Genomic DNA, 26552 nt, shown 5'->3' on the forward strand with positions numbered 1-26552 from the left:
ATGCTGGATCTCTGTTTAGTTGTCACTGTGTTAACCACAACCAACATGTTGGATCTCTGTTTAGTTGTCACTGTGTTGACCACAACCAACATGCTGGATCTCTGTTTAGTTGTCACTGTGTTAACCACAACCAACATGCTGGATCTCTGTTTAGTTGTCACTGTGTTAACCACAACCAACATGTTGGATCTCTGTTTAGTTGTCACTGTGTTGACCACAACCAACATGCTGGATCTCTGTTTAGTTGTCACTGTGTTAACCACAACCAACATGCTGGATCTCTGTTTAGTTGTTACTGTGTTAACCACAACCAACATGCTGGATCTCTGTTTAGTTGTCACTGTGTTAACCACAACCAACATGCTGGATCTCTGTTTAGTTGTCACTGTGTTAACCACAACCAACATGCTGGATCTCTGTTTAGTTGTCACTGTGTTAACCACAACCAACATGCTGGATCTCTGTTTAGTTGTCACTGTGTTAACCACAACCAACATGCTGGATCTCTGTTTAGTTGTCACTGTGTTAACCACAACCAACATGTTGGATCTCTGTTTAGGGGTCCGTTCTCTAAAATGAGTCTCTCTGGGGAGAGAGAGGAGGTTGGGGAACATGACACCAAAGCTAAGAGGTGAGATTACAATTTTGTTTTGGAATTATTAAGAATTTATTTCAAAAATGCTATTTATAAAAATGTTCACATTTGTTTTTTAATCAGACATGGTTGCTCTTGGCTACCTTCAATATTAGTGTCCTCAGATTATTTATTAATAGATTTTAGATGTATATAATTTTTTTTTTTTCTTCTTCAAAACGCTATATATCAATTGTTTAGCTGGAATGGAATATTCGTATCTGTATTTTTGACTGTATTATGTGGTTGTCTCAGCTAGCTATCTTAAGATGAATGCACTTACTGTAAATCGCTCTGTATAAGAGCATCTGCTAAATCAGGGGTTCTCAATCCGGGGTCTGTGGAGGTACTGCAGGGGTTCCACGGCACCCTGACTGTACTCGTTGCAATGTAAGACATTTTATAGAATTTTCACATGACACAACCACTTTGTCTACTCTTAATTATTGACTAATAGGTTGGCATGCATGTATTTTTTTTACCAGTTCTGATGGTTCTTACAAGCGGAATTTTGACCATATTACCGCTATATCAAAATACTCTTCACTCCCATTTAACAACTCTAAATAGCTTTGGCATAGTAGGCATCAAGTCCCTTGCCAATAAGGTTGCCTACAACGTTGCATACAATGTTCATTTTCATCTAACACATATTACGCCCTAGATGCCTGCAATTGCCCAATTTATAGCCATGTCCAATTTAGGAATATTTTTTTAACAACGTGATGTTCCGCTCCACTCTACACGCAGAGTGGCTTGAGGTGATCTTGGGGAATAACGACGGAATTTGTTACAGTGTTGAGACGCCAAAGTTTATTGTTCAATTTGCTTTTTGCTTTACGGTCAGGGACAGTATGTGTCACCAGATCCTTTTCACTCTCTATCCTTGTTGCATTTTGTGGTTAACCGGATTCGTCATTATCCTCGAGACGAGGGACAGATGAACGAGCTGCTAGCTAACCAAGCTAGTCAGTACAGCTAGGTAATTTTTTACTATTTTTTACATTTATTTAACCTTAACCAGGCAAGTCAGTTAAGAACAATTTGTTATTTACAATGACGGCCTACCAAAAGGCAAAAGGCTTCCTGCATGGACAGGGGGCTGGGATTATAAATAAATAAAATATAAATATAGGTTTCACGGCTGTCTGAAGAATGGGACCAAAGCGCAGCGTGTGTATCGTTCCACATTTTATTATAACTGTGAAAGTATGCAAGACATACAAATAAACTCATAAACAAAACAACAAACCGTGACGAAGAGGTGCAACATACACTAACTCAAAATACAATCTCCCACAAACCCAGGTGGGAAAAACACCTACTTAAGTATGATCTCCAATTAGAGACAATGATGACCAGCTGCCTCTAATTGGAGATCATCCCCCCAAAAAAACAAGAAATCCAGAAACAAGAACATGACAACATAGAAAATCTAAACTAGACACAACCCCGTCACACCCTGACCTACTCTACCATAGAAAATAAAAGCTTCTATTGTCAGGACGTGACAATAGGACAAAACACACATCACAACAAGAGAGACAACAGTACATACATGTTAAGCTAGCTACTCTACCAGCAGCATCCTAGTTATTCTAGCTAGTCGGTACAGCTAGGTAAGCTAGCTAGCTACTCTACCAGCAGCATCCTAGTTATTCTAGCTAGTCGGTACAGCTTGGTAAGCTAGCTAGCTACTCTACCAGCAGCATCCTAGTTAACCTAGCTACCACTACATCATCACCGGCTGCCTGCATTTCTTGTGGACCGATGGAGCTCCCCGGTTGTTTCTTCCACCTGTTAAATCCCGTGGAGGGCTTCTCCCTCTCTCATTGACGGATGCTGGCTACCTCTGTCCGGTTCTCCTCTCTTCACTAGATGGACGGTAACTTTAGTATTTAACCCTTCTATGTCCAAGGACCGAACTTTTGAATATTATTTTTGTGGTGCCTCAAGTAGGCTGGACACATTCCATTTTTAACAAAGTTTTTTTTTTTCTGATAAAAACTACTTAATTGCATCCACCATGGAGCCCAGTTTCATAACACTAACTTATGTCTCTAGTTGTGAAGTAATCGCGAAACAACATGCCATATTTTAGGTGATTTTTCACCCTGCCATCTCCTATTAGTTCTATTGAGCACCGTGGCACCAACTCACCTTCTGAACGTTCTATTCCCAGCCCATTGTTCTGCATCACAATGGCAGCATCGCTATTGGCATCAACGAGAACTGCCTGCATTCACATTGTAGGCTTACCTCAGGTAACTTATTATTAACAGGTTTACGGCTACTTTGTGAGGATGCTCCCTGTTCTCCTCAGTACAAGTTTTTATGACCTACAGTGCTAGGGATGGCTTAATAGCCATCAAACATTAAACATTTTCTGGTCATGGTTAACCATATTTGTTTTCAGAAAAAGGTATACAACCTAAACAAAACCCATGTCCCTGTCCTCTTTTTCAAGATGTGGCCGATTTAAACGGCGAAGAATAGCTTTTTTTATTAAGAAATAATTTTGACGACTTGTTGTTTCTAAATGGCTGCTGGGTAATTTGATATCCATCAAAATCTTTGTTCGTAGACATCGAATTGAGTGAATAATGAAAAAAAACTAAAAACTGTTCATTATACCACTTACAACCATAAAATAACAATTTATTACATAACAAACAATGAAACTGACATAAATCAAAAACAACATACATTTAGTTAATTATATAAAGTAAAATAGATATTTAGAAGGGTGACATTATCTGCCAAAGTAACAGCCCTGTAGACAAATAAGAGCTCTCCAGTAGGTGCCAAAAAATTCAAAGGCCATTTTCTCAAAAGTGAGGGTACAAGTTCATCAAAGTTTATTAAAGCAGATTTACTTTCCCACTGATCCTCAACTGTAGTGTATGCTATACAATTTCTAGCGCTGAGTATCTGCATATATCCAAAGTGAAAACACTATTTCGAATTTTGCTACATAAGACCGAATCGAGCCGGTCTATCACATTTGACTGTATAAAACCTAGCAGTAATACTGATTTCTCTGAGAGTAAGGCAGATATATAGCATTTAGCAAGAAAACATGATTATTTGTCTCTCTGAAATGAAACCATCAAGTGATAGATTTTAAACAAATACATGTCTGTCATTGAACAACCCCATGCCATGATTAGATAGTGAAAAAACACACCAATCTCTTTCAAAATGTCTTTAAGAAATAAAAGCTTATTAACAAACATTTCTGAAAAGTGATATATAGCGTTTTGGAATGAAACTCTTGTTTCCCCATCTGAGCTCAGAGTAGATGAGAGATGTAATGTTTTTCTCTGTTGTGTTGAAGACCAATAAAGCGGAAGAGACCAGCCTCCCCTGTTCCCAGCTGTGTGTCCATGAAGAGTGACTGCTCTATGGAACCTCCTATATTCTTTAGAGAGGGAGACTTTTCTACTGAACAAAGGTAAGAAGAACTCATGGGTCATGGTCAGTGAGTTAAACACCACTGTCTCTAGTCATTTCTCCTCTCCCATTTTCCCATTTATTTTGTTGTTTTCATAATCCATAGGCTAATCCTTTTTCCCATTTTCATAGTCCTAAAACAATGTTAAAGAAACACAACATTTCCTCCCTGTGTGTGTGTGTGTGTGTGTGTGTGTGTGTGTGTGTGTGTGTGTGTGTGTGTGTGTGTGTGTGTGTGTGAGTGTGTGTGTGTGTGTGTGTGTGTGTGTGTGTGTGTGTGTGTGTGTGTGTGTGTGTGTTTTGTCCACAGAAACCAACAGGAGAGATCCGAGTCAGATATTGTCAGTGGTCAGTCTCCCCCAAGTCATCAAACAGACCTGGACTCCATATTCAGTGTATGTGGTCCTGTTACGTACATTTGTTTTTGTTTACCTCAAGTAAAGTTGATCTGTCAATTATTCATTAATGTGTTAATGAGAAATCAAATCAAATCAAATTTATTTATATAGCCCTTCTTACATCAGCTGATATCTCAAAGTGCTGTAGAGAAACCCAGCCTAAAACCCCAAACAGCAAGCAATGCAGGTGTAGAAGCACGGTGGCTAGGAAAGGACAAAACCTAGGAAGAAACCTAGAGAGGAACCAGGCTATGAGGGGTGGCCAGTCCTCTTCTGGCTGTGCCGGGTGGAGAGTATAACAGAACATGGCCAAGATGTTCAAATGTTCATAAATGACCAGCATGGTCAAATAATAATAATCATAGTAGTTGTCGAGGGTGCAACAAGTCAGCAAATCAAGAGTAAGTGTCAGTTGGCTTTTTCATAGCCGATCTTTGAGAGTATCTCTACCGCTCCTGCTGTCTCTGGAGAGTTGAAAACAGCAGGTATGGGACAGGTAGCATGTCCGGTGAAAAGGTCAGGGTTCCATAGCCGCAGGCAGAACAGTTGAAACTGGAGCAGCAGCACGGCCAGGTGGACTGGGGACAGCAAGGAGTCATCATGCCAGGTAGTCCTGAGGCATGGTCCTAGGGCTCAGGTCCTCCGAGAGAGAGAAAGAAAGAAAGAGAGGAAGAGAGAATTAGAGAGAGCATATTTAAATTCACACAGGACACCGGATAAGACAAGAGAAATACTCCAGATGTAACAGACTGACCCTAGCCCCCCGACACATAAACTACTGCAGCATAAATACTGGAGGCTGAGACAGGAGGGGTCAGGAGACACTGTGGCCCCATCTGATGATACCCCCGGACAGGGCCAAACAGGCAGGATATAACCCCACCCACTTTGCCGAAGCACAGCCCCCACACCACTAGAGGGATATCTCCAACCACCAACTTACCATCCTGAGACAAGGCTGAGTATAGCCCACATAGATATCCGCCACGGCACAACCCAAGGGGGGTGCCAATTCAGACAGGAAGACCACGTCAGTGACTCAACCCACTCAAGTGACGCACCCCTCCAAGGGACGGCATGGAAGAACACCAGTAAGCCAGTGACTCAGCCCCTGTAATAGGGTTAGAGGCAGAGAATCCCAGTGGAGAGAGGGGAACCGGCCAGGCAGAGACAGCAAGGGCGGTTCGTTGCTCCAGAGCCTTTCCGTTCACCTTCACACTCCTGGGCCAGACTACACTTAATCATAGGACCTACTGAAGAGATGAGTTTTCAGTGAAGACTTAAAGGTTGAGACTGAGTCTGCGTCTCTCACATGGGTAGGCAGACCATTCCATAAAAATGGAGCTCTATAGGAGAAAGCCCTGTCTCAAGCTGTTTGCTTAGAAATTCTAGGGACAATTAGGAGGCCTGCGTCTTGTGACCGTAGCGTACGTGTAGGTATGTACGGCAGGACCAAATTGGAAAGATAGGTAGGAGCAAGCCCATGTAATGCTTTGTAGGTTAGCAGTAAAACCTTGAAATCAGCCCTTGCCTTAACAGGAAGCCAGTGTAGGGAGGCTAGCACTGGAGTAATGTGATCAAATTTTTTGGTTCTAGTCAGGATTCTAGCAGCCATATTTAGCACTAACTGAAGTTTATTTAGTGCTTTATCCGGGTAGCCGGAAAGTAGAGCATTGCAGTAGTCCAACCTAGAAGTAACAAAAGCATGGATACATTTTAATGCATCATTTTTGGACAGAAAGTTTCTGATTTTTGCAATGTTACATAGATGGAAAAATCTGTCCTTGAAACAGTCTTGATATGTTCTTCAAAAGAGAGATCAGGGTCCAGAGTAACGCCGAGGTCCTTCACAGTTTTGTTTGAGATGACTGTACAACCATCCAGATTAATTGTCAGATTCAACAGAAGATCTCTTTGTTTCTTGGGACCTAGAACAAGCATCTCTGTTTTGTCCGAGTTTAAAAGTAGAAAGTTTGCAGCCATCCACTTCCTTATGTCTGAAACACAGGCTTCTAGCAAGGGCAATTTTGGGGCTTTACCATGTTTCATTGAAATGTACAGCTGTGTGTCATCCGCATAGCAGTGAAATTTAACATTATGTTTTCGAATGTCATCCCCAAGAGGTAAAATACATAGTGAAAACAATAGTGGTCCTAAAACGGAACTTTGAGGAACACCGAAATTTACAGTTGAATTAAAATTTTATTTTAAACAGCGTTTGACATGCTTCGAAGTACGGTAATGGAATATTTAGAATTTTTTTGTCACGATATGCGCCGGCGCATCACCCTTCGGATAGTGTCTTGAACGCAAGAACAAAACGAAGCTATTTGGATATAACTATGGATTATTTGTAACAAAAACAACATTGGGTGTTGAAGTAGAAGTCCTGGGAGTGCATTCTGACGAAGAACAGCAAAGGTAATCCAATTTTTCTTATAGTAAATCTGAGTTTGTTGAGTGCCAAACTTGGTGGGTGTCAAAATAGCTAGCCATGATGGCCGGGCTATCTACTCAGAATATTGCAAAATGTGCTTTCACTGAAAAGCTATTTTAAAATCGGACACCGCGATTGCATAACGGGAGGAGAAGAGACCAGAGAAGTCTCGACATCTGACTCCGACTCACTGCTTAATGGGGAGAACCAATTGAAAGTTTCTGTCGGCTGAATAAGCGACACCGGTTGAGCATTCCTACAGCGTTTCCCTCCAGAAGCCATGAGAAAGTTGTCCGGCTGCAGGGACCATGCGAGGGGGTTTATACTAACGTTACTATCTGTACTTACTGGTGGCACAGACGCTGTTTCATACTTTCCTACACTGAAATTACCCTTGCCTAACGATTGCGTCTGAAGCTGGGCTTGCAGCACAGCTATCCTCGCCGTAAGGCGATCGTTCTCCTGTATATTATGAGTACAACAACTGCAATTAGAAGGCATCATGTTAATGTTACTACTTAGCTTCGGCTGTTGGAACTCCTGATGAACCATGTCCAGATAAAACCTCTGGAGTGAAAAAGTTGAATGAAAAAAGTTGAGTGAGGAAAAAACTAAAAATATAAACGGTAATCAGAAAGTAAAAACCGTAAAGTTGTCAGGTAGCAAAGTAGATTGGCAACAAAACGCACAGCAGCACGTAAACAAGTCTGCAAGTTGTGACCGGAAACAGGAAATTAGAAAGCATTTCTTCTCTTGCTTATCTTATTTACTTGATTTATTTCAGTTGCTTGAAGAGAATATTATGACATTTATGAAGAACGAGCTGAAGATGTTCAAGAGGATTCTTAGTCCAGAACTCCCAGAAGGCTTTGAGAGTCAGAAGCAGGATAAGGAAGTGGTGGATGCTGAAGATGAGAAGCAGGAGAGCAGTGCCAGAGAGGGGGCTCTGAAGATCACACTGCACGTCCTGAGGAAAATGAACCAGAAGGAGCTTGCTGACACACTGGAGAAAAGTAAGAGCTGTCTGTCTCATTTTGAATGCTGTTTTATAACATTTAAAAGCTGAAGCTAATGTACAGCTAAAGTAGCTGTGTAACTCAATGATATTGTAGCAGCCTTAAGACAACACCTAGTGACCTCATCAAGTAGCAGCAGGGATGTGTTGTGTTGATTCATTTTTTGAGACAGAGAGAGGGAGAGAGAGAGAGAGACAACATTAATAATACCATCAGTAATACCAATAATAATATAATCAGTCACACCAGTCTGTAATGCATTATGAAAACATTTACACATTTATACAGTCAGTTAATAGAATAAATGATTATAATTTAAACTTCATAACAGTCCTACAATAGTGTAGGCATTAAAACAGACCTAATATTAATATCCTCTGTGTTATTTCTAGAGCCAGATGAGCTTGTTGTGATTTGCCAACGTGAACTCAAATCTAATCTAAAGAAGAAGTTTCAATGTGTATTTGAGGGGATCGCTGAACAAGGAAACCCAACACTTCTCAATAAGATCTACACAGAGCTCTACATCACAGAGGGTGGAAAAGGAGAGGTCAATAATGAACATGAGCTGAGACAGATTGAGACAACAACCAGGAAACAAGCAAGACCAGAGACTGCAATCAAATGTAACGACATCTTCAAACCCTTAACTGGACAAGACAAGCATATCAGAACTGTGCTGACAAAGGGAGTCGCTGGCATTGGAAAAACAGTCTCTGTGCAGAAGTTCATTCTGGACTGGGCTGAAGGAAAAGCAAATCAAGATGTCCAGTTTGTATTTTCATTCCCTTTTCGGGAGCTGAATTTGATGAAAGGGGAAAAACACACTTTGGTTAATCTTCTCAATCACTTCTCAATGGAAACCAAACAATCAAGAATCTCCAACTACGACAAGTACAAAGTTCTGTTCATCTTTGATGGTCTGGATGAGTGCCGACTGCCCCTAGACTTCCAGAAGAACAAGATCTGTTGGGACGTCACAGAGTCAACCTCAGTGGATGTTCTGCTGACAAATCTCATCAAGGGAAATCTTCTTCCCTCTGCTCTCCTCTGGATAACTACCCGACCTGCAGCAGCCAATAAGATCCCTTCATGGTGTGTTGACCAGGTGACAGAGGTACGAGGGTTCAATGACCCACAGAAGGAGGAGTACTTCAGGAAGAGATTCAGTGATGAGGACCTGGCCAGCAGAATCATCTCACACATAAAGACATCAAGGAGCCTCCACATCATGTGCCACATTCCAGTCTTCTGTTGGATTTCTGCAACAGTCCTTGAACACATGCTGAAACATAAGAGAGAAGAGATGCCCAAGACTCTGACTGAGATGTACACACACCTTGTGGTGTTTCATACCAAACAGAAGAATGAAAAGTATCTTGGGAAAGAAGAGACAGGTCCACACTGGAATATGGAGAGCATTCTGTCAATGGGAAAACTGGCTTTTCAACAGCTTGTCAAGGGCAATCTGATTTTCTATGAAGAAGACATTAGTGAAGCTGGCATTGATGTCAATGAAGCCTCGGTGTACTCAGGATTGTGCACACAGCTCTTTAAAGAGGAATGTGGGCTGTACCAGGTCAAGGTGTATTGCTTCGTGCATCTGAGCATTCAGGAGTTTCTGGCTGCTGTATATGTGTTCCTCTCATTCATCAACAACAATGAGAATCTCATGGACAAACTGCAAACAAAAGACGAGCCTGAAGTTACTTTCTACAAGAGTGCTGTGGATAAAGCCTTACAAAGTGAGACAGGAAACCTGGACCTGTTCCTCCGCTTCCTTCTGGGCCTCTCACTGGAGTCCAATCAGAAGCACTTACGAGGTCTACTGACAAAGACAAGAAGCAGCTCACAGAACCATGAAGAGACAGTCAAGTACATCAAGGAGAAGATCAGGGAGAATCCCTCTCCAGAGAGGTGCATCAATCTGTTCCACTGTCTGAATGAACTGAATGACCATTCTCTAGTGGAGGAGATCCAAAGCTACCTGAGATCAGGAAGTGTCTCTAGAGCCGGCCTATCACCTGCACAGTGGTCAGCTCTGGTCTTTGTGTTGCTGACTTCAGAAAAGGAGCTAGATGTGTTTGACCTGAAGAAATACTCCAGATCAGAGGAAGGTCTTCTGAGGCTGCTACCAGTGGTCAAAGCCTCCAGAGCTGTTCTGTGAGTACATAAAATGACATATAAGAATTAATCATCACAACAAAATATTCAGTTTAAAGAAAAGTATGTATTATAATATGTATATAATATTATATTGAAAAACATATTGAATCAATGCATTGATTTTCACATTGGTATAACATTGTGACCATACAATTCTAGGAGACAGAAGGTGAATCTATATGTTGTTTGAGAGAATAAACCAAATGCATCTGCCATTGTCCATCTACACTACTCGTTAAATTAACAGTTGTTAAATTTTTTATTTCACCTTTATTTAACCAGGTAGGCTAGTTGAGAACAAGTTGTCATTTACAACTGTGACCTGGCCAAGATAAAGCAAAGCAGTGCGACAAAAAGACAACAACACAGAGTTACACATGGAATAAACAAGCGTACAGTCAATAGCACAATAGAAAAATCTATATACAGTGTAAGCAAATGAAATAAGATTTGGGAGGTAAGGCAATAGATAGGTCATAGTGGCAGAATAATTACAATTTAGCAATAACACTGGAGTGAATAGATGTGCAGATGATGATGTGCAAGTTGAAATACTGGGGTGCAAAAGAGCGAAAAAAACAATATGGGAATGAGGTAGGTTGTTGGATGGGCTATTTACAGATAGGCTGTGTACAGCTGCAGCGATCGGTAAACTGCTCTGATAGCTGATATTTAAAGTTAGTGAGGGAGATATGTCTCCAACTTCAGTGATTTTTGCAATTCGTTCCAGTCATTGGCAGCAGAGAACTGGAAGGAAAGGCGGCCAAAGCCCGTGTTGACTTTGGGGATGACCAGTGAAATATACTTGCTGAAGTGCGTGCTATGGGTGGGTGTTGTTATGGTGACCAGTGAGCTGAGACAATGTGGAGCTTTACCTAGCAAAGACTTATAGATGACCTGGAGCCAGTGGGTTCAACGAATATGTAGCGAGGGCCAGCCGATGATAGCATATAGATCGCAGTGGTGGGTAGTATATGGGGCTTCGGTGACAAAACGGATGGCACTGTGATAGACTACATCCAGTTTGCTGAGTAGAGTGTTGGAGACTATTTTGTAAATTACATCATTGATATATACAGAGAAAAGAGTCGGCCCGAGAATTGAACTCTGTGGAACCCCATATAGACTGCCAGAGGTTTGGACAGCAGGCCCTCCGATTTGACACACTGAACTCTGTCTGAGAAGTAGTTGGTGAACCAGGTGAGGCAGTCATTTCAGAAACCAAGGCTGTTGAGTCTGCCGATAAGAATACGGTGATTGACAGAGTCAAAAGCTTTGGCCAGGTCGATGAAGACGGCTGCGCAGTACTGTCTTTTATTGATGGGGGTTATGATTTAATTTAGGACCATGAGCGTGGCTGAGGTGCACCCATGACCAGTTCTGAAACCAGATTGCATAGCGGAGAAAGTATGGTGGTTTTCGAAATGGTCAGTGATCTGTTTGTTAACTTGGCTTTCGAAGACTTTAGAAAGGCAAGGCAGGATGGATATACAGTTGAAGTCGAAAGATAAAATATACTTAGGTTGGAGTCATTAAAACTCCTTTTTCAACCACTCCACAAATGTATTGTTAACAAACTATAGTTTTGGCAAGTCGGTTCCTTTTAGGGCTGGGCGTCCCGCTTGCTCGTTCAAACTGCAGAGAAAGGAATCCTAAAATCTACTCCTAAACTTTGTTTCAACAAGTCAAAACAAGTTTCTATTTACTCCTCAGATACCCTAAAATGTAATCAAACTATAATATTTCTTCAGATAGAAGTATGTTCAATAGGAAACCGATTTTAGCAGGTGAGTCCTGCCTTCATAGTGCGCGCAAACACGAATTTCCAAGACTGTGTCCCTGTACTAAAACTGATATTTCTTATTCGTACTTTTTGGAGAAATGTCCTCTGGCCTGATTAAACAAAAATAGAACTATTTGGCCATAATGACCATCGTTATGTTTGGAGGAAAAAGGGGGAGGCTTGCAAGCCGAAGAACACCATCCCAACCGTGAAGAACAGCGCTGGCAGCACCATGTTGGGGGGGTGCTTTGCTGCAGGAGGGACTGGTGCACTTCACACAATAGACAGCACCATGAGGCAGGAAAATTATGTGGAAATATTGAAGCAACATCTCAAGACATCAGTCAGGAAGTTAAAGCTTGGTCGCAAATGGGTCTTCCAAATGGACAATGACCCCAAGCATACAGTACTTCCAAAGTTGTGGCAAAATGGCTTAAGGACAACAAGGTCAAGGTATTGGAGTGGCCATCACAAAGCCCTGACCTTAATCCCATAGAAAATGTGTGGGCGGAACTGAAAAAGCATGTGTGAGCAAGTAGGCCTACAAACCTGACTCATTTACACCAGCTCTGTCAGGAGGAATGGGCCAAAATTCACCCAACTTATTGTGGGAAGCTTGTGGAAATCTACCCGAAACATTTCGTGATACGAATAAGAGGTTGAACAGACTAGTAATAAGGGTTGCAAAATTGCGGTGGATAATTTTAGAAAGAGAGGGTCCAGATTGTCTAGCCCAGCTCATTTATAGGGGTCCAGATTTTGCAGCTCTTTCAGAACATCAGCTATCTGGATTTGGGTGAAGGAGAAGCTGGGGGGGGGCTTGGGCAAGTTTCTGCGGGGGGTGCAGAGCTGTTGGCCAGGGTAGGGGTAGCCAGGTGGAAAGCAAGGCCAGCTGTTGAAAAATGCTTATTGAAATTCTCGATTATCGTAGATTTATTGGTGGTGACAATGTTTCCTAGCCTAAGTGCAGCGGGCAGCTGGGAGGAGGTGCTGTTATTCTCCATGAACTTTACAGTCTTTTGGAGTTAGTGCTACAGGATGAAAAATTCAGTTTGAAAAAGCTAGCCTTTGCTTTCCTAACTGACTGTGTATATTGGTTCCTGACTTCCCTGAAAAGTTGCAAATCGCGGGGGCTATTCTATGCTAGTGCAGTACGCAACATGATGTTTTTGTGCTGGTCAAGGGCAGTCAAGTCTGGAGTGAATCAAGGGCTATATCTGTTCTTAGTTCAATTTTTTTTGAATGGGGCATGCTTATTTAAGATGGTGAGGAAAGCACTTTTAAAGAACAACCAGTCATCCTCTACTGACGGGATGAGGTCAATATCATTCCAGGAAACCCGGGCCAGGTCGATTAGAAAGGTCCTGCTCGCTGAAGTGTTTTAGTTTGACAGTGATGAGGGGTGGTCGTTTGACGGTGGACCCATTACGGATGCAGGCAATAAGGCAGTGATCGCTGAGATCCTGGTTGGAGACAGCAAAAGTGTATTTAGAGGGCAAGTTGGTCAGGATGATATCTATGAGTGTCACGTCCTGACCAGTAAAGGGGTCATTTGTAATTGTAGTATGGTCAGGGCATGGCAGGGGGTGTTTGTTTTTTGTGTATTTTTTGTTTTTTTTTGGTTCTAGGGGATTTTGGTTCTAGTTTTCTATTTCTATGTTTCTTTTTCTATGTGTGGCCAAGTATGGCTTCCAATCAGAGGCAGGTGTCTTTCATTGTCTCTGATTGAAAGCCATACTTAGGCAGCCTGTTTTTCCTGTGCTTTTGTGGGTGGTTGTTTTCTGTATAGTCTATGTACCTTACAGAACTGTTGATTGTCGTTTGTGATTTTGTTTAAGTGTTCACTCTCTTTAAATAAATACACGAAGATGAGCACTATACCCGCTGCGTTTTGGTCCCCTTTTATCGACGCCTGTGACAATGAGGGTGTCCATGTTTATGAATTTAGGCTTGTACCTGGTAGGTTTCTTGATAATTTGTGTGAGATTGAGGGCATCTATCTTAGATTGTAGGACGGCCGGGGTGTTAAGCATATCCCAGTTTAGGTCACCTAACAGTACGAACTCTGAAGATAGATGGTGGGAAATCAACTCACATATGGTGTCCAGGGCACAGCTGGGAGCTGAGGGGGGTCTATAACAAGCGGCAACAATGAGAAACTTGTTTCTGGAAAGATACATTTTTAAAAGCTCGAACTGTTTGGGCACAGACCTGGATAGTATGACAGAATTCTGCAGGCTATCTCTACAGTAGATTGCAACTCCGCCCCCTTTGGCAGTTCTATCTTGACGGAAAATGTTGTAGTTGGGGATGGAAATTTCTGAATTTTTGGTGGCCTTCCTAAGCCAGGATTCAGACACGGCTAGGACATCAGGGTTGGCGGAGTGTGCTAAAGCAGTGAATAAAACTAACTTAGGGAGGAGGCTTCTGATGTTAACATGCATGAATCCAAGGCTTTTCCGGTTACAGAAGTCAACAAATGAGAGCGCCTGGGGAATGGGTGTAGTACTCAGGGGTAACCTCTACATTACCAGAGGAACAGAGGAGAAGTAGGATAAGGGTGCGGCTAAAGGCTATAAGGACTGGTCGTCCAGTACGTTGGGAACAGAGAATAAAAGGAGCAGATTTCTGGCCGTGGTAGAATAGATTCAGGGCATGATGTACAGACAAGGGTATGGTAGGATGCGAGTACAGTGGAGGTAAGCCTAGGCATAGAGTGACAATGAGAGAGGTTGCATCTCTGGAGGCCCCAGTTAAGCTAGTTAAGGTCTCCGCATGTGTGGGGGGTGGGACAAAAGAGCTATCTAAGGCATGTTGAGCGGGACTGGGGGCTCCACAGTAAAATAAAACAATAACAATAAACAGCAGTAGACAAGGCATATTGACATTAGAGAGAGGCATAGAGCAAACACAGGTGTTGATTTGGAGAGCTAAGACAACTGCGGGTAAGACAACAACAACAATGGGTAAACAGCTAAGGCAACAACAATGGGTAAAAGGCGATGAATGGGCAGAGAGGGTCAGTTAGGTACACACAGGACCTGAGTTTGAGGCTGGGGCCGACAGTTAAACAAAATGAAGTACCGTGTTAGTGAACAGTCCAGGAGGCATCAGCTGTGTAGCCGAGTGATCATAGGGTCCACTGAGCAGCAATAGGTGAGAAAGGGAGCCGTTCAGTAGTCGCTACTACGGTAGGCGAGCAGTAAACACTGTGTTCAGAAAGCTAGCGGGCCGGGAGACACGGCGTTCAGAAAGCTAGCGGGCCAGGGCTAGCGGATGGCTCTTCTGCAACATCGCAATGGAAAAGCATGTTGAAAACCATCGGACGATTACGCCGGCAGACCAGTCGTGATGGATCGGCTGGGCTCCGTGTCGACAATAAAGGGTCCAGGCCAATTGGCAAAAGAGGTATTGTAGCCCAAAAGTTAGCTGGTATACTTCGTTGGCTAGCCGGGAGATGGGCCTAGCTTGAGGCTAGCTGGTGCTAGCTTCGGGGCAGAGCCACTCGGTAGCAGCTAGCTAGCTGTGATGATCCGGTATAATGGTCCAGAGCTTGCGGAAGGAATCCGGTTATGTAGCGGAGAAAAGCAGTCCGATATGCTCAGAGTTGATATCGCGCTGTGCAGACTAGCAGGTATTATCCGGGATAAAAGCAGCTGGAGTTTGAGCTAAAGGTAATTGGGTGAGGCTGGTTGCAGGAACGTATATTTAATTTGAAAAATGAAAAAGAGATTGAAATAAATAGAAATATATGCAAAAAAAACTAACATGTCATGATGATCTCTTTGTCAGAATGTCAGGCTGTGGAGTCACAGAGGAAGGCTGTGCTTCTCTGGTCTCAGCTCTGAGGTCAAACCCCTCACACCTGAGAGAACTGGACCTGAGTAACAATGACCTGAAGGATTCAGGAGTGATGCTGCTCTCTGCTGGACTGGAGGATCCCCACTGTAAACTGGAGACTCTGAGGTCAGTATTCCTGTAGTTGGTCAACAAGTGATAACTGTTCACCAGATCCACATGTGTTTACCAGGCGCACATAGTCCACACCATATGTGTTTGGACAGAGAAGATTACAGTTTTAAATGTGGTGCTATACTCCAGCATTTTAGATTTGAGATAGAATGTTTCATATTAGGTGACAGTACAGAATGTTAGCTTTAATTTAAAGGTATTCATACATATCTGTTTTACCGTTTAGATATAAAAGTACTTTATGTATGTAGTTCTCCCATTTGAAGAAGTCCTAATTATTTGTACAAATCATTTAGTCAAAAGTTTAGTGTTTGGTCCAATATTTTTTTCCTGCAGTGATTATATCAAGCTTGTGATTCCACAAACTTGTTGAATGCATTTGCAGGTTGTCTTACTTGTGTTTTGGATGATATTTTTCCTAATAGAAACTGAATGTTGAATAATGTCCTGTCACTTTAGTCCGCTCACTTGAAGAAGTCATAAGTATTTTCACCAGTTCACTCATAGTATATTAAAGTAGTCAAAGTAGTCAAAATCTTATTAAAATATCCTAAAATAAAAACATTTGAAACATCCACAATGTTGGAGTATAGAGCCACATTTAAAACGTTAGCTTCACTGTCCAAATAGATATGGTGTGGACTGTATACTCAATACAATCTAAATCTTATACCTCACTGTCTGTCTTTTGACTGATACTGCTTTTTAAACTGGTCTGGTCAGTCTACTCAAATATTTGTAATATGCATTTTTCTCTCTACAAGCAATACCTTGATAATATGTAGTTTATAATAATGATACATTCATTTATGAATAGATATGGAATGTTTCAGGACACTGATATCTGAATATGTTGAAAAAATATACTGCCACTATTTTCACCACCAAAGAATAGCAGTGTGATTTTAATATGATTTGACTCTTTGCAGGCTGTCAGACTGTCTAGTCACAGAGGAAGGCTGTGTTTCTCTGGTCTCAGCTCTGAGGTCAAACCCCTCACACCTGAGAGAGCTGGACCTGAGTAACAATGACCTGAAGGATTCAGGAGTGAAGCTGCTCTCTGCTGGACTGGGGAATCCCCACTGTAAACTGGAGACTCTGAGGTCAGTATTCCTGTAGTTGGTCAACAAGTGATAACTGTTCACCAGATCCACATGTGTTTACCAGGCACACATAGTCCACACCATATGTGTTTGGACCGTGAAGATTACAGTTTTAAATGTGGTGCTATGCTCCAGCATTTTGGATTTCAGATCGAATGTTTCATGTTAAGTGACAGTACAGAATGTCACCCTTTATTTGAGGGTTTTCATACATATCTGTGCTACCGTTTAGAAATGAAAGCATTTTCTATATCTAGATCTCCCATTTGAAGAAGTCTTAATTATTTGGATAAATTCACTTATATTGTATTAAAGTAGTCATCATTTAAGTATTTGGTCCCATATTCCATTCCTGCAGTGATTACATTGAGCTTGTGATTCTACTAACTTGTTAAATGTATTTGCAGTTTGTCTTGGTTGTGTTTTGGATGATGTTTTTCCTAATAGAAACTGAATGGTGAATAATGTCCTGTCATTTTGGAGTCACTTCACTTGTATTGTCAGTAAGAATAGAAGATGTTTCTGAACACTTCTACATTCATGTGGATGCTACCATGATTATGAATAATCATGAATGAATCGTGAATGATGATCAATGAGAAAGTTACAGAGGCACAAAGATCAGAATAAATGCTAACCTCTCATGTTATTGGTAATGGTGAGAGGTTAGCATGTTTTGGTGTAGCCTCTGTTGTTGGTAATGGTGAGAGGTTATCATGTTTTGTTGTAGTCTCTGTTATTGGTAATGGTGAGAGGTTAGCATGTTTTGTTGTAGCCTCTGTTATTGGTAATGGTGAGAGGTTAGCATGTTTTGTTGTAGCCTCTGTTATTGGTAATGGTGAGAGGTTAGCATGTTTTGTTGTAGCCTCTGTTATTGGTAATGGTGAGAGGTTAGCTGTTTTGTTGTAGCCTCTGTAACTTTCTCACTCATCATTTTTCATGATTGATTTATGATTTGTATTAATCATGGCATCATCAGGATCAATTTAGTAGTGTTTAGAAACATGTTATCTACACACTTAAACAGACAATTACCCCAGTCATCATCCAGCATTCAGTTACTTTTGGGCAAAACATAACCCAAAACAAACTGCAAATTCAACCATATTTACAACCAAATACTCATCTGTTGACTACTTTAATACTCTATAAGAAAATGTTTCAGAATACCTATGACTTCTGCAAATGGGCGGACTAAATCAAATCAAATATAACAATTGCGCCTAATACAACAGGTGCAGACCTTACAGTGAAATGCTTACTTACAAGCATTAAGGATACTCCCCTTTTTTTAAATGTTGCCTAAAACGACACATCTAACTGCCTGTAGCTCAGGACCTGAAGCAAGGATATGCATATTCTTGATACCATTTGAAAGGAAACACTTTGAAGTTTGTGGAAATGTGAAATGAATGGAAGAAAATATAACACATTAGATCTGGTAAAAGATAATACAAAGATAAACCAAGCGTTTTTTTTGTACCATCATCTTTGAAATACAAGAGAAAGGCCATACTGTATTATTCCAGCCCAGGCACAATTTAGATTTTGGCCACTAGATGACAGCAGTGTATGTGCAAACTTTTAGGCCGATCCAATGAACCATTACATTTCTGTTCAAAATGTGTGTGTCAAGACTGCCAAATGTGCCTAATTGGTTTATTAATAACTTTTCAAGTTCATAACTGTGCACTCTCCTCAAACAACAGAATGGTATTATTTCACTGTAATAGCTACTGTACATTGGACAGTACAGTTAGATTAACAAGAATTTAAGCTTTCTGCCAATATCAGATATGTCTATGTTCTGGGAAATTGTCTTGTTACTTACATCCTCATGCTAATCACATTAGCCTACAACAATTAATTCGTATTTTTTATTTAACCTTTATTTGACTTGGCAAGTCAGTTAAGAACAAAATGACGGCCTACCCCAGCCAAATGCAGACGACGTTGGGCCAATTGTGCGCTGCCCTATGGGACTCCCAGTCACTGCTGGATGTGATGCAGCCTGGATTCGAACCAGGGACTGCATTGACACCTCTTGCACTGAGATGCAGTGCCTTAGATCGATGCGGCACTGGGAAGCCCTAACAATGCAGTTTTAAGAAAAATACGTTTTAAGTAAAAAATAGATACGTAAGTAAAAATAACAAATAATTAAAGAGCAGCAGTAAAAAAACAGCAGCGAGGCTATATACAGGGGCTACCGGTACAGAGTCAATGTACCGGTACCAGAGTCAATGAGCACAGGTTGGTTGAGATAATTGAGGTAATATGCGCATGTAGGTAGAGTTAAAGTGACTACGCATGGATAATAAAAAGAGAGTAGCAGCAGCATAAGAGTAGCAGTAGCCATTTGATTAGCTGTTCAGGAGTCTTATGGCTTGGGGGTAGAAGCTGTTTAGAACCCTCTTGGACCTAGACTTGGCGCTCCAGTACCGCTTGCCGTGCGGTAGCAGAGAGAACAGTCTATGACTAGGGTGGCTGGAGTCTTTGACAATTTTAGGCCTTCCTCTGACACCGCCTGGTATAGAGGTCCTGGATGGCAGTAAGCTTGGCCCCAGTGGTGTATTGGGCCATTCGCACTACCCTCTGTAGTGCCTTGCGGTCGGAGGCCGAGCAGTTGCCCTACCAGGCAGTGATGCAACCAGTCAGAATGCTCTCGATGGTGCAGCTGTAGAACGTTTTGAGGATCTGAGGACCCATCCTAAATCTTTTCAGTCTCCTGAGGGGGAATAGGCTTTGTCATGCCCTCTTCACGACTGTCTTGGTCTGTTTGGACCATGATAGTTTGTTGGTGATGTGGACACCAAGGAACTTGAAGCTCTCAACCTGCTCCACTACAACACCATCGATGAGAATGGGGGCGTGCTCGGTCCTCCTTTTCCTGTAGTCCACAATCATCTCCTTTGTCTTGATCATGTTGAGGGAGAGGTTGTTATCCTGGCAACACATGGCCAGGTCTCTGACCAACTCCCTATAGGCTGTTTCATCGTTTTCTGTGATCAGGCCTACCACTGTCGTGTCGTCGGCAAACTTAATGATGGTGTTGGAGTCATGCCTGGCCATGAAGTCATGGGTGAACAGGGAGTACACGAGGGAACTAAGCACGCACCCCTGAGGGGCCCCCGTGCTGAGGATCAGCATGGCAGATGTGTTGTTACCTACCCTTACCTCCTGGGGGCGGCCCGTCAGGTAGTCCAGAATCCAGTTGCAGAGGGAGGTGTTTAGTCCCAGGGTCCTTAGCTTAGTGATGAGCTCTGAGGGCACTATGATGTTAAACGCTGAGCTGCAGTCAATGAATAGCATTCTCACATAGGTGTTCCTTTTGTCCAGGTGGGAAAGGGCAGTGTGGAGTGCAATAGAGATTGCGTCATCTGTGGATCTGTTGGGGTGGTATGCAAATTGGAGTGGGTCTAGGGTTTCTGGGATAATGGTGTTGATGTGAGCCATGACCAGCCTTTCAATGCACTTCATGGCTACAGATGTGAGTGCTACGGGTCGGTAGTCATTTAGGCAGGCTACCTTAGTGTTCTTTGGCGCAGGGACTATGATGGTCTGCTTGAAACATGTTGGTATTACAGACTCAGTCAGGGACAGGTTGAAAATGTCAGTGAAGACACTTGTCAGTTGGTTAGCACATGCTCGGAGTACACGTCCTGGTAATCCATCTGGCTCTGCGGCCTTGTGAATGTTGACCTAATTAAAGTTGTACTCACAACAGCTACGGAGAGCGTGATCCCACAGTTGTCCAGAACAGCTGATGCTCTCATGCATGCTTCAGTGTTGCTTGCCTTGAAGCGAGCATGGAAGTAACTTAACTCATCTGGTAGGCTCGTGTCACTGGGCAGCTAGCGTCTGTGCTTCCCTTTGTCTGTAATAGTTTGCAAGCCCTGCCACATCCGACGAGCATCGGTGCCGGTGTAGTATGACTCGATTTTAGTCCTGTATTGAGGCTTTTCCCGTTTGATGGTTCGTCGGAGGGCATAGCGGGATTTCCTATAAGCTTCCGTGTTAGAGTCCCGCTCCTTGAAAGAGGCAGCTCTTTAACTCAGTGCGGATGTTGCCTGTAATCCTTGGCTTCTGGTTGGGGTATGTACGTACGGTCACTGTGGGGACGACGTCATCGATGCATTTATTGATGAAGCCAATGACTGATGTGGTGTACTCCTCAATGCCATCGGAAGAATCCCGGAACATATTCCAGTCTGTGATATCAAAACAGTCCTGTAGTTTAGCATCTGCTTCATCTGACCACTTTTTTATTGATCTAGTCACTTGTGCTTCCTGCTTTAGATTTTGCTTGTAAGCAGGAATCAGGAGGATGGAATTATGGACAGATTTGCCAAATGGAGGGTGAGGGAGAGCTTTGTATGCATCTCTGTGTGTGGAGTAAAGGTGATGTAGAGTTTTTTTTTCTGGGTGTCCTGTTAGGTTATGGCCGTATACAGCTCATTGAGTGCGGTCTTAGTGCCAGCATCGATTTTTGGTGGTAAATAGACAGCTACAAAGAATATAAATGAAAACTCTCTTGGTAAATAGGTCGATAGCTTATCATGAGATACTCTACCTCAGGCGAGAAACACCTCAAGACTTCCATACTATTAGATTCTGTTCACCAGCTGTTGTTTACAAATATACACAGACCGTCATTCCTTGTCTTACCGGAGGCGGCTGTTCTACCTTGCCAATGCAGCGTAAAACCCGCCAGCTGTATTTTATCCATGTCATCGTTCAGCCACGACTCGGTGAAACAATAGATATTCGTGATCGTAGTTCGTCTATTTTGTTATCCAATGATTGTACGTTGGCTAATAGGACTGATGCTAGAGGCAGATTACCCACTCACCGTCGGATCCCCGACCTACGTCCCCGATATCTCTGTCTCTTTCTCATGTGAATCACGGGGATTTGGGCCTTGTCGGGTGTCAAAAGTACATCCTTCGCGTCCGACTTGTTAAAGAAAAAATCTTTGTCCAGCACGAGGTGAGTAATTGCTGTCCTGACATCTAGAAGCTATTTTTGGTCATAAGAGACAGTGGCAGAAACATTATGTACAAAATAAGTTACGAATAAAAAAAAATGTACTGCAGCTATTTTCACCACAAAGAATAGCAGTGTGATTTTAATATGATTTGACTCTTTGCAGGCTGTCAGGATGTCTAGTCACAGAGGAAGGCTGTGCTTCTCTGGTCTCAGCTCTGAGGTCAAACCCCTCACACCTGAGAGAGCTGGACCTGAGCTACAATCACCCAGGAGACTCAGGAGTCAGGCTGCTCTCTGCTGGACTGGAGGATCCACACTGCAGACTGGAGAAACTCAAGTATTTATAGGGTTTATGTCAATGTTCATATCAGACATGTTTGACTTATCAGGCTAGTTAAGACAAACATTCTGACCACCACTTGGACAAAGTTATATGCTGTGTGTGTGTGTGTGTGTGTGTGTGTGTGTGTGTGTGTGTGGTGTGTGTGTGTGTGTGTGTGTGTGTGTGTGTGTGTGTGTGTGTGTGTGTGTGTGTGTGTGTGTGTGTGTGTGTGTGTGTGTGTGTGTCCTGTGTGAGTTTAGGTGTATCACTCAATGACTGTCTGTTCTTCTGCTTACCGCTACAGTGTGGAACATGGTGGAGAGAACACAATGAAACCTGGGCTTAGAAAATGTGAGTGTTGACTGCTGTTAAGAATAAGTCTTAATTCAAGTTAAGTCAAAGACCACCATCATTACTTACTTGGTCATATTAAATATCAGCTGTAGTTCTACAGAAGCAGGAATCAGGGACATCAAAGTTTACAAAGAGTTGCTTTGAATATGTGAGTGTGTCTGTGTATGTGTGTATGTGTGTATGTGTGTATGTGTGTGTGTGTGTGTGTGTGTGTGTGTGTGTGTGTGTGTGTGTGTGTGTGTGTGTGTGTGTGTGTGTGTGTGTGTGTGTGTGTGTGTGTGTGTGTGTGTGTGTGTGTGTGTGTGTGTGCGTGTGTGTGAATGATGATTTCTAATATTGTGTCTGGTTTCATCCATCAGATGTCTGTGATCTCACACTGGACCCAAACACAGTAAACAGACACCTCTCTCTGTCTGAGGAGAACAGAAAGGTGACATGTAGGAGAGAGGAGCAGCCGTATCCTGATCACCCAGAGAGATTTGAGGACTGTAGACAGGTGCTGTGTAGAGAGGGTCTGACTGGGCGCTGTTACTGGGAGGTAGAGTGGAGTGTGAGAAGGTCTGATATAGGAGTGACATATAAAGGAATCAACAGGAGAGGAGTGGTTGAGGAATGTGGTCTTGGATACAATGACAAGTCCTGGAGTCTGGACTGCTCTGACAACAGTTACATTGCCTGTCACAATAATAATGACACTACCATAGACGTCCCCTCCTCCAGCTCCCACAGAGTAGGAGTGTATCTGGACTGGCCAGCCGGAACTCTGTCCTTCTATAGAGCTTCCTCTGACACACTGACCCACCTGTACACATTCCACACCACATTCACTGAGCCCATCTATCCAGGGTTTAGGGTTTATGATGACTCCTCAGTGTCCCTGTGTCAGGTTGTCCCTGTGTCAAACACAACATGATGTTTCACTCTAATCAGGGTCATGTTCAGTAAGACACACTAGAGCAACAATGTAGAATATCTCTCTAGTCATGTTCAGTAAGACACACTGGAGCAACAATGTAGAATATCTCTCTAGTCATGTTCAGTAAGACACACTGGAGCAACAATGTAGAATATCTCTCTAGTCATGTTCAGTAAGACACACTGGAGCAACAATGTAGAATATCTCTCTAGTCATGTTCAGTAAGACACACTGGAGCAACAATGTAGAATATCTCTCTAGTCATGTTCAGTAAGACACACTGGAGCAACAATGTAGAATATCTCTCTAGTCATGTTCAGTAATTGATCGCAATATGACAGTACAGTTCAGTTGAACAGGAAGCTTTTATGATCACACACACACTCACTAATCATTCTGTTTCTACTACTGTATGATGCTGTAAACACACACACTCACTAATCATTCTGTTGCTACTACTGTATGATGCTGTACACACTCACTAATCATTCTGTTACTACTACTGTATGATGCTGTACACACTCACTAATCATTCTGTTGCTACTACTGTATGATGCTGTACACACACACTCACTAATCATTCTGTTTCTACTACTGTATGATGCTGTACACACACACTCACTAATCATTCTGTTGCTACTACTGTATGATGCTGTACACACTCACTAATCATTCTGTTACTACTACTGTATGATGCTGTAAACACACACGTACACATGGATTTAGTGTTGTAGATACAGTTGAAGTCGGAAGTTTACATACACCTTAGCCAAATACATTTAAACTCAGTTTTTCACAATTCCTCACATTTAATCCTAGTCTTAGGTCAGTTAGGATCACCACTTTATTTTATGAATGTGAAATGTCAGAGTGATGGTAGAGAGAAGGATTTATTTCAGCTTTTATTTCTTTCATCACATTCCCAGTGGGTCAGAAGTTTACATACACTCAATTAGATTTGGTAGCATTACCTTTACATTTTTTAACTTGGGTCTCATATTTTGGGTAGCCTTCCACAAGCTTCCCACAATAAGTTGGGTGAATTTCGGCCCATTCCTCTCGACAGAGCTGGTGTAACTGAGTCAGGTTTGTAGGCCTCCTTGCTCGCACATGCTTTTTCAGTTCTGACCACAAATTTTCTATAGGCTTGAGGTCAGTGCTTTGTGATGGCCGCTCCAATATCTTGACGTTGTTGTCAAACTTTGGAAGTATGCTTGTGGTCATTGTCCATTTGGAAGACCCATTTGCGACCAAGCTTTAACTTCCTGACTGATGTCTTGACATGTTGTTTCAATATATCCACATAATTTTCCTGCCTCATGATGCCATCTATTTTGTGAAGTGCACCAGTCCCTCCTGCAAAGCACCGCCACAACATGATGCTGCCACCCCCGGGCTTCACGGTTGGGATGGTGTTCTTTGGCTTGCAAGCCTCCCCCTTTTTCCTCCAAACATAATGGTGGTACTTATGGCCAAACAGTTCTTTTTTTGTTTCATCAAACCAGAGGACATTTTTCCAAAAAGTACGATCTTTGTCCCCATGTGCAGTTGCAAACCGTATTCTGTTTTTTATATGGCATTTTGGAGCAGTGGCTTCTTCCTTGCTGAGCGGCCTTTCAGGTTATGTCGATATAGGACTCGTTTTACAGTGGATATAGATACTTTTGTACCTGTTTCCTCCAGCATCTTCACAATGTCCTTTGCTGTTGCTCTGGGATTGATTTGCACTTCTTGCACCAAAGTACGTTCATCTCCAGGAGACAGAACACGTCTCCTTCCTGAGCGGTATGACGGCTACGTGGTCCCATGGTGTTTATACTTGAGTACTATTGTTTGTACAGATGAACGTGGTACCTTCAGGCATTTGGAAATTGCTCCCAAGGATGAACCAGACTTGTAGAGGTCTATCAGAAGCTTCTAAAGCCATGACATAATTTTCGGGAATTTCCAAGCTGTTTAATGGCACAGTCTACTTACTGGATGTAAACCTCTGACCCACTGGAATTGTGATACAGTGAATTATAAGTGAAATAATCTGTCTGTAAACAATTGTTGGAAAGTAGATGTCCTAACCGACTTGCCAAAACGATAGTTTGTTAACAAGAAATTTGTGGAGTGGTTGAAAAACTAGTTTTAATGACTCCAACCTAAGTGTATGTAAACTTCCGATTTCAACTGTATGTGGTAGTGGAGTAGGGGCCTGAAGGCACACATTGTGTGTTGTGAAATATGTTGTGAATGTATTGTAATGTTTTTAAAATGTTGCCGAACCCCAGGAAGAGTAGCTCCTGCAGTAGCTAATGGGGATCCATAAATAAATATATCATAAATACAATTACTTCTAATACCTCTGGGATGTTGTCCTCTTTTTTCTCTGACTCTGATCACGGACTTCTAATACCTCTTGGATGTTGTCCTCTTTTTACAGACTTCTAATACCTCTTGGATGAAGTCTTCTTTGCAGGCGAGGACCATGTACTTCTTCATGTGACCTCATCAAAAACCTGAAAGAGTGGAGGTATTAGTTTCCATCCTAGCCAGGGGACCAGACCCATAGACTGGAGGTATTGGTTTCCATCCTGGCCAGGGGACCAGACCCATAGACTGGAGGTATTGGTTTCCATCCTAGCCAGGGGACCAGACCCATAGACTGGAGGTATTAGTTTCCATCCTAGCCAGGGGACCAGACCCATAGACTGGAGGTATTGGTTTCCATCCTGGCCAGGGGACCAGACCCATAGACTGGAGGTATTAGTTTCCATCCTAGCCAGGGGACCAGACCCATAGACTGGAGGTATTGGTTTCCATCCTGGCCAGGGGACCAGACCCATAGACTGGAGGTATTGGTTTCCATCCTAGCCAGGGGACCAGACCCATAGACTGGAGGTATTAGTTTCCATCCTAGCCAGGGGACCAGACCCATAGACTGGAGGTATTAGTTTCCATCCTGGCCAGGGGACCAGACCCATAGACTGGAGGTATTAGTTTCCATCCTGGCCAGGGGACCAG

General features: G+C 42.5%; 1 protein-coding gene and 1 long non-coding RNA gene across 2 annotated transcripts; both read left to right on the forward strand.

Moving 5' to 3' along the window:
- The first annotated feature begins 563 nt into the window (after positions 1–563).
- Positions 564–10105, forward strand: LOC145879749 (NLR family CARD domain-containing protein 3-like). The gene is made up of 5 exons (XM_082976106.1): positions 564–631; positions 3972–4088; positions 4398–4482; positions 7707–7935; positions 8331–10105. Exons 1-5 carry the CDS (start codon positions 576–578, stop codon positions 10103–10105), a joined length of 2262 nt encoding a protein of 753 aa, XP_082832232.1. The 5' UTR covers positions 564–575.
- Positions 10106–16793: 6688 nt separating this feature from the next.
- Positions 16794–25890, forward strand: LOC145879792 (uncharacterized). Its single transcript, XR_014392552.1, has 3 exons — positions 16794–22288; positions 22578–22624; positions 22987–25890. It is a non-coding gene; the product is annotated as an uncharacterized LOC145879792 (long non-coding RNA).
- Positions 25891–26552: the final 662 nt, after the last annotated feature.

This window comes from Salmo salar, chromosome 06 (assembly GCF_965601325.2).
Source record: "Salmo salar chromosome 06, fSalSal1, whole genome shotgun sequence".
NCBI classification, from domain to species: domain Eukaryota; kingdom Metazoa; phylum Chordata; class Actinopteri; order Salmoniformes; family Salmonidae; genus Salmo; species Salmo salar.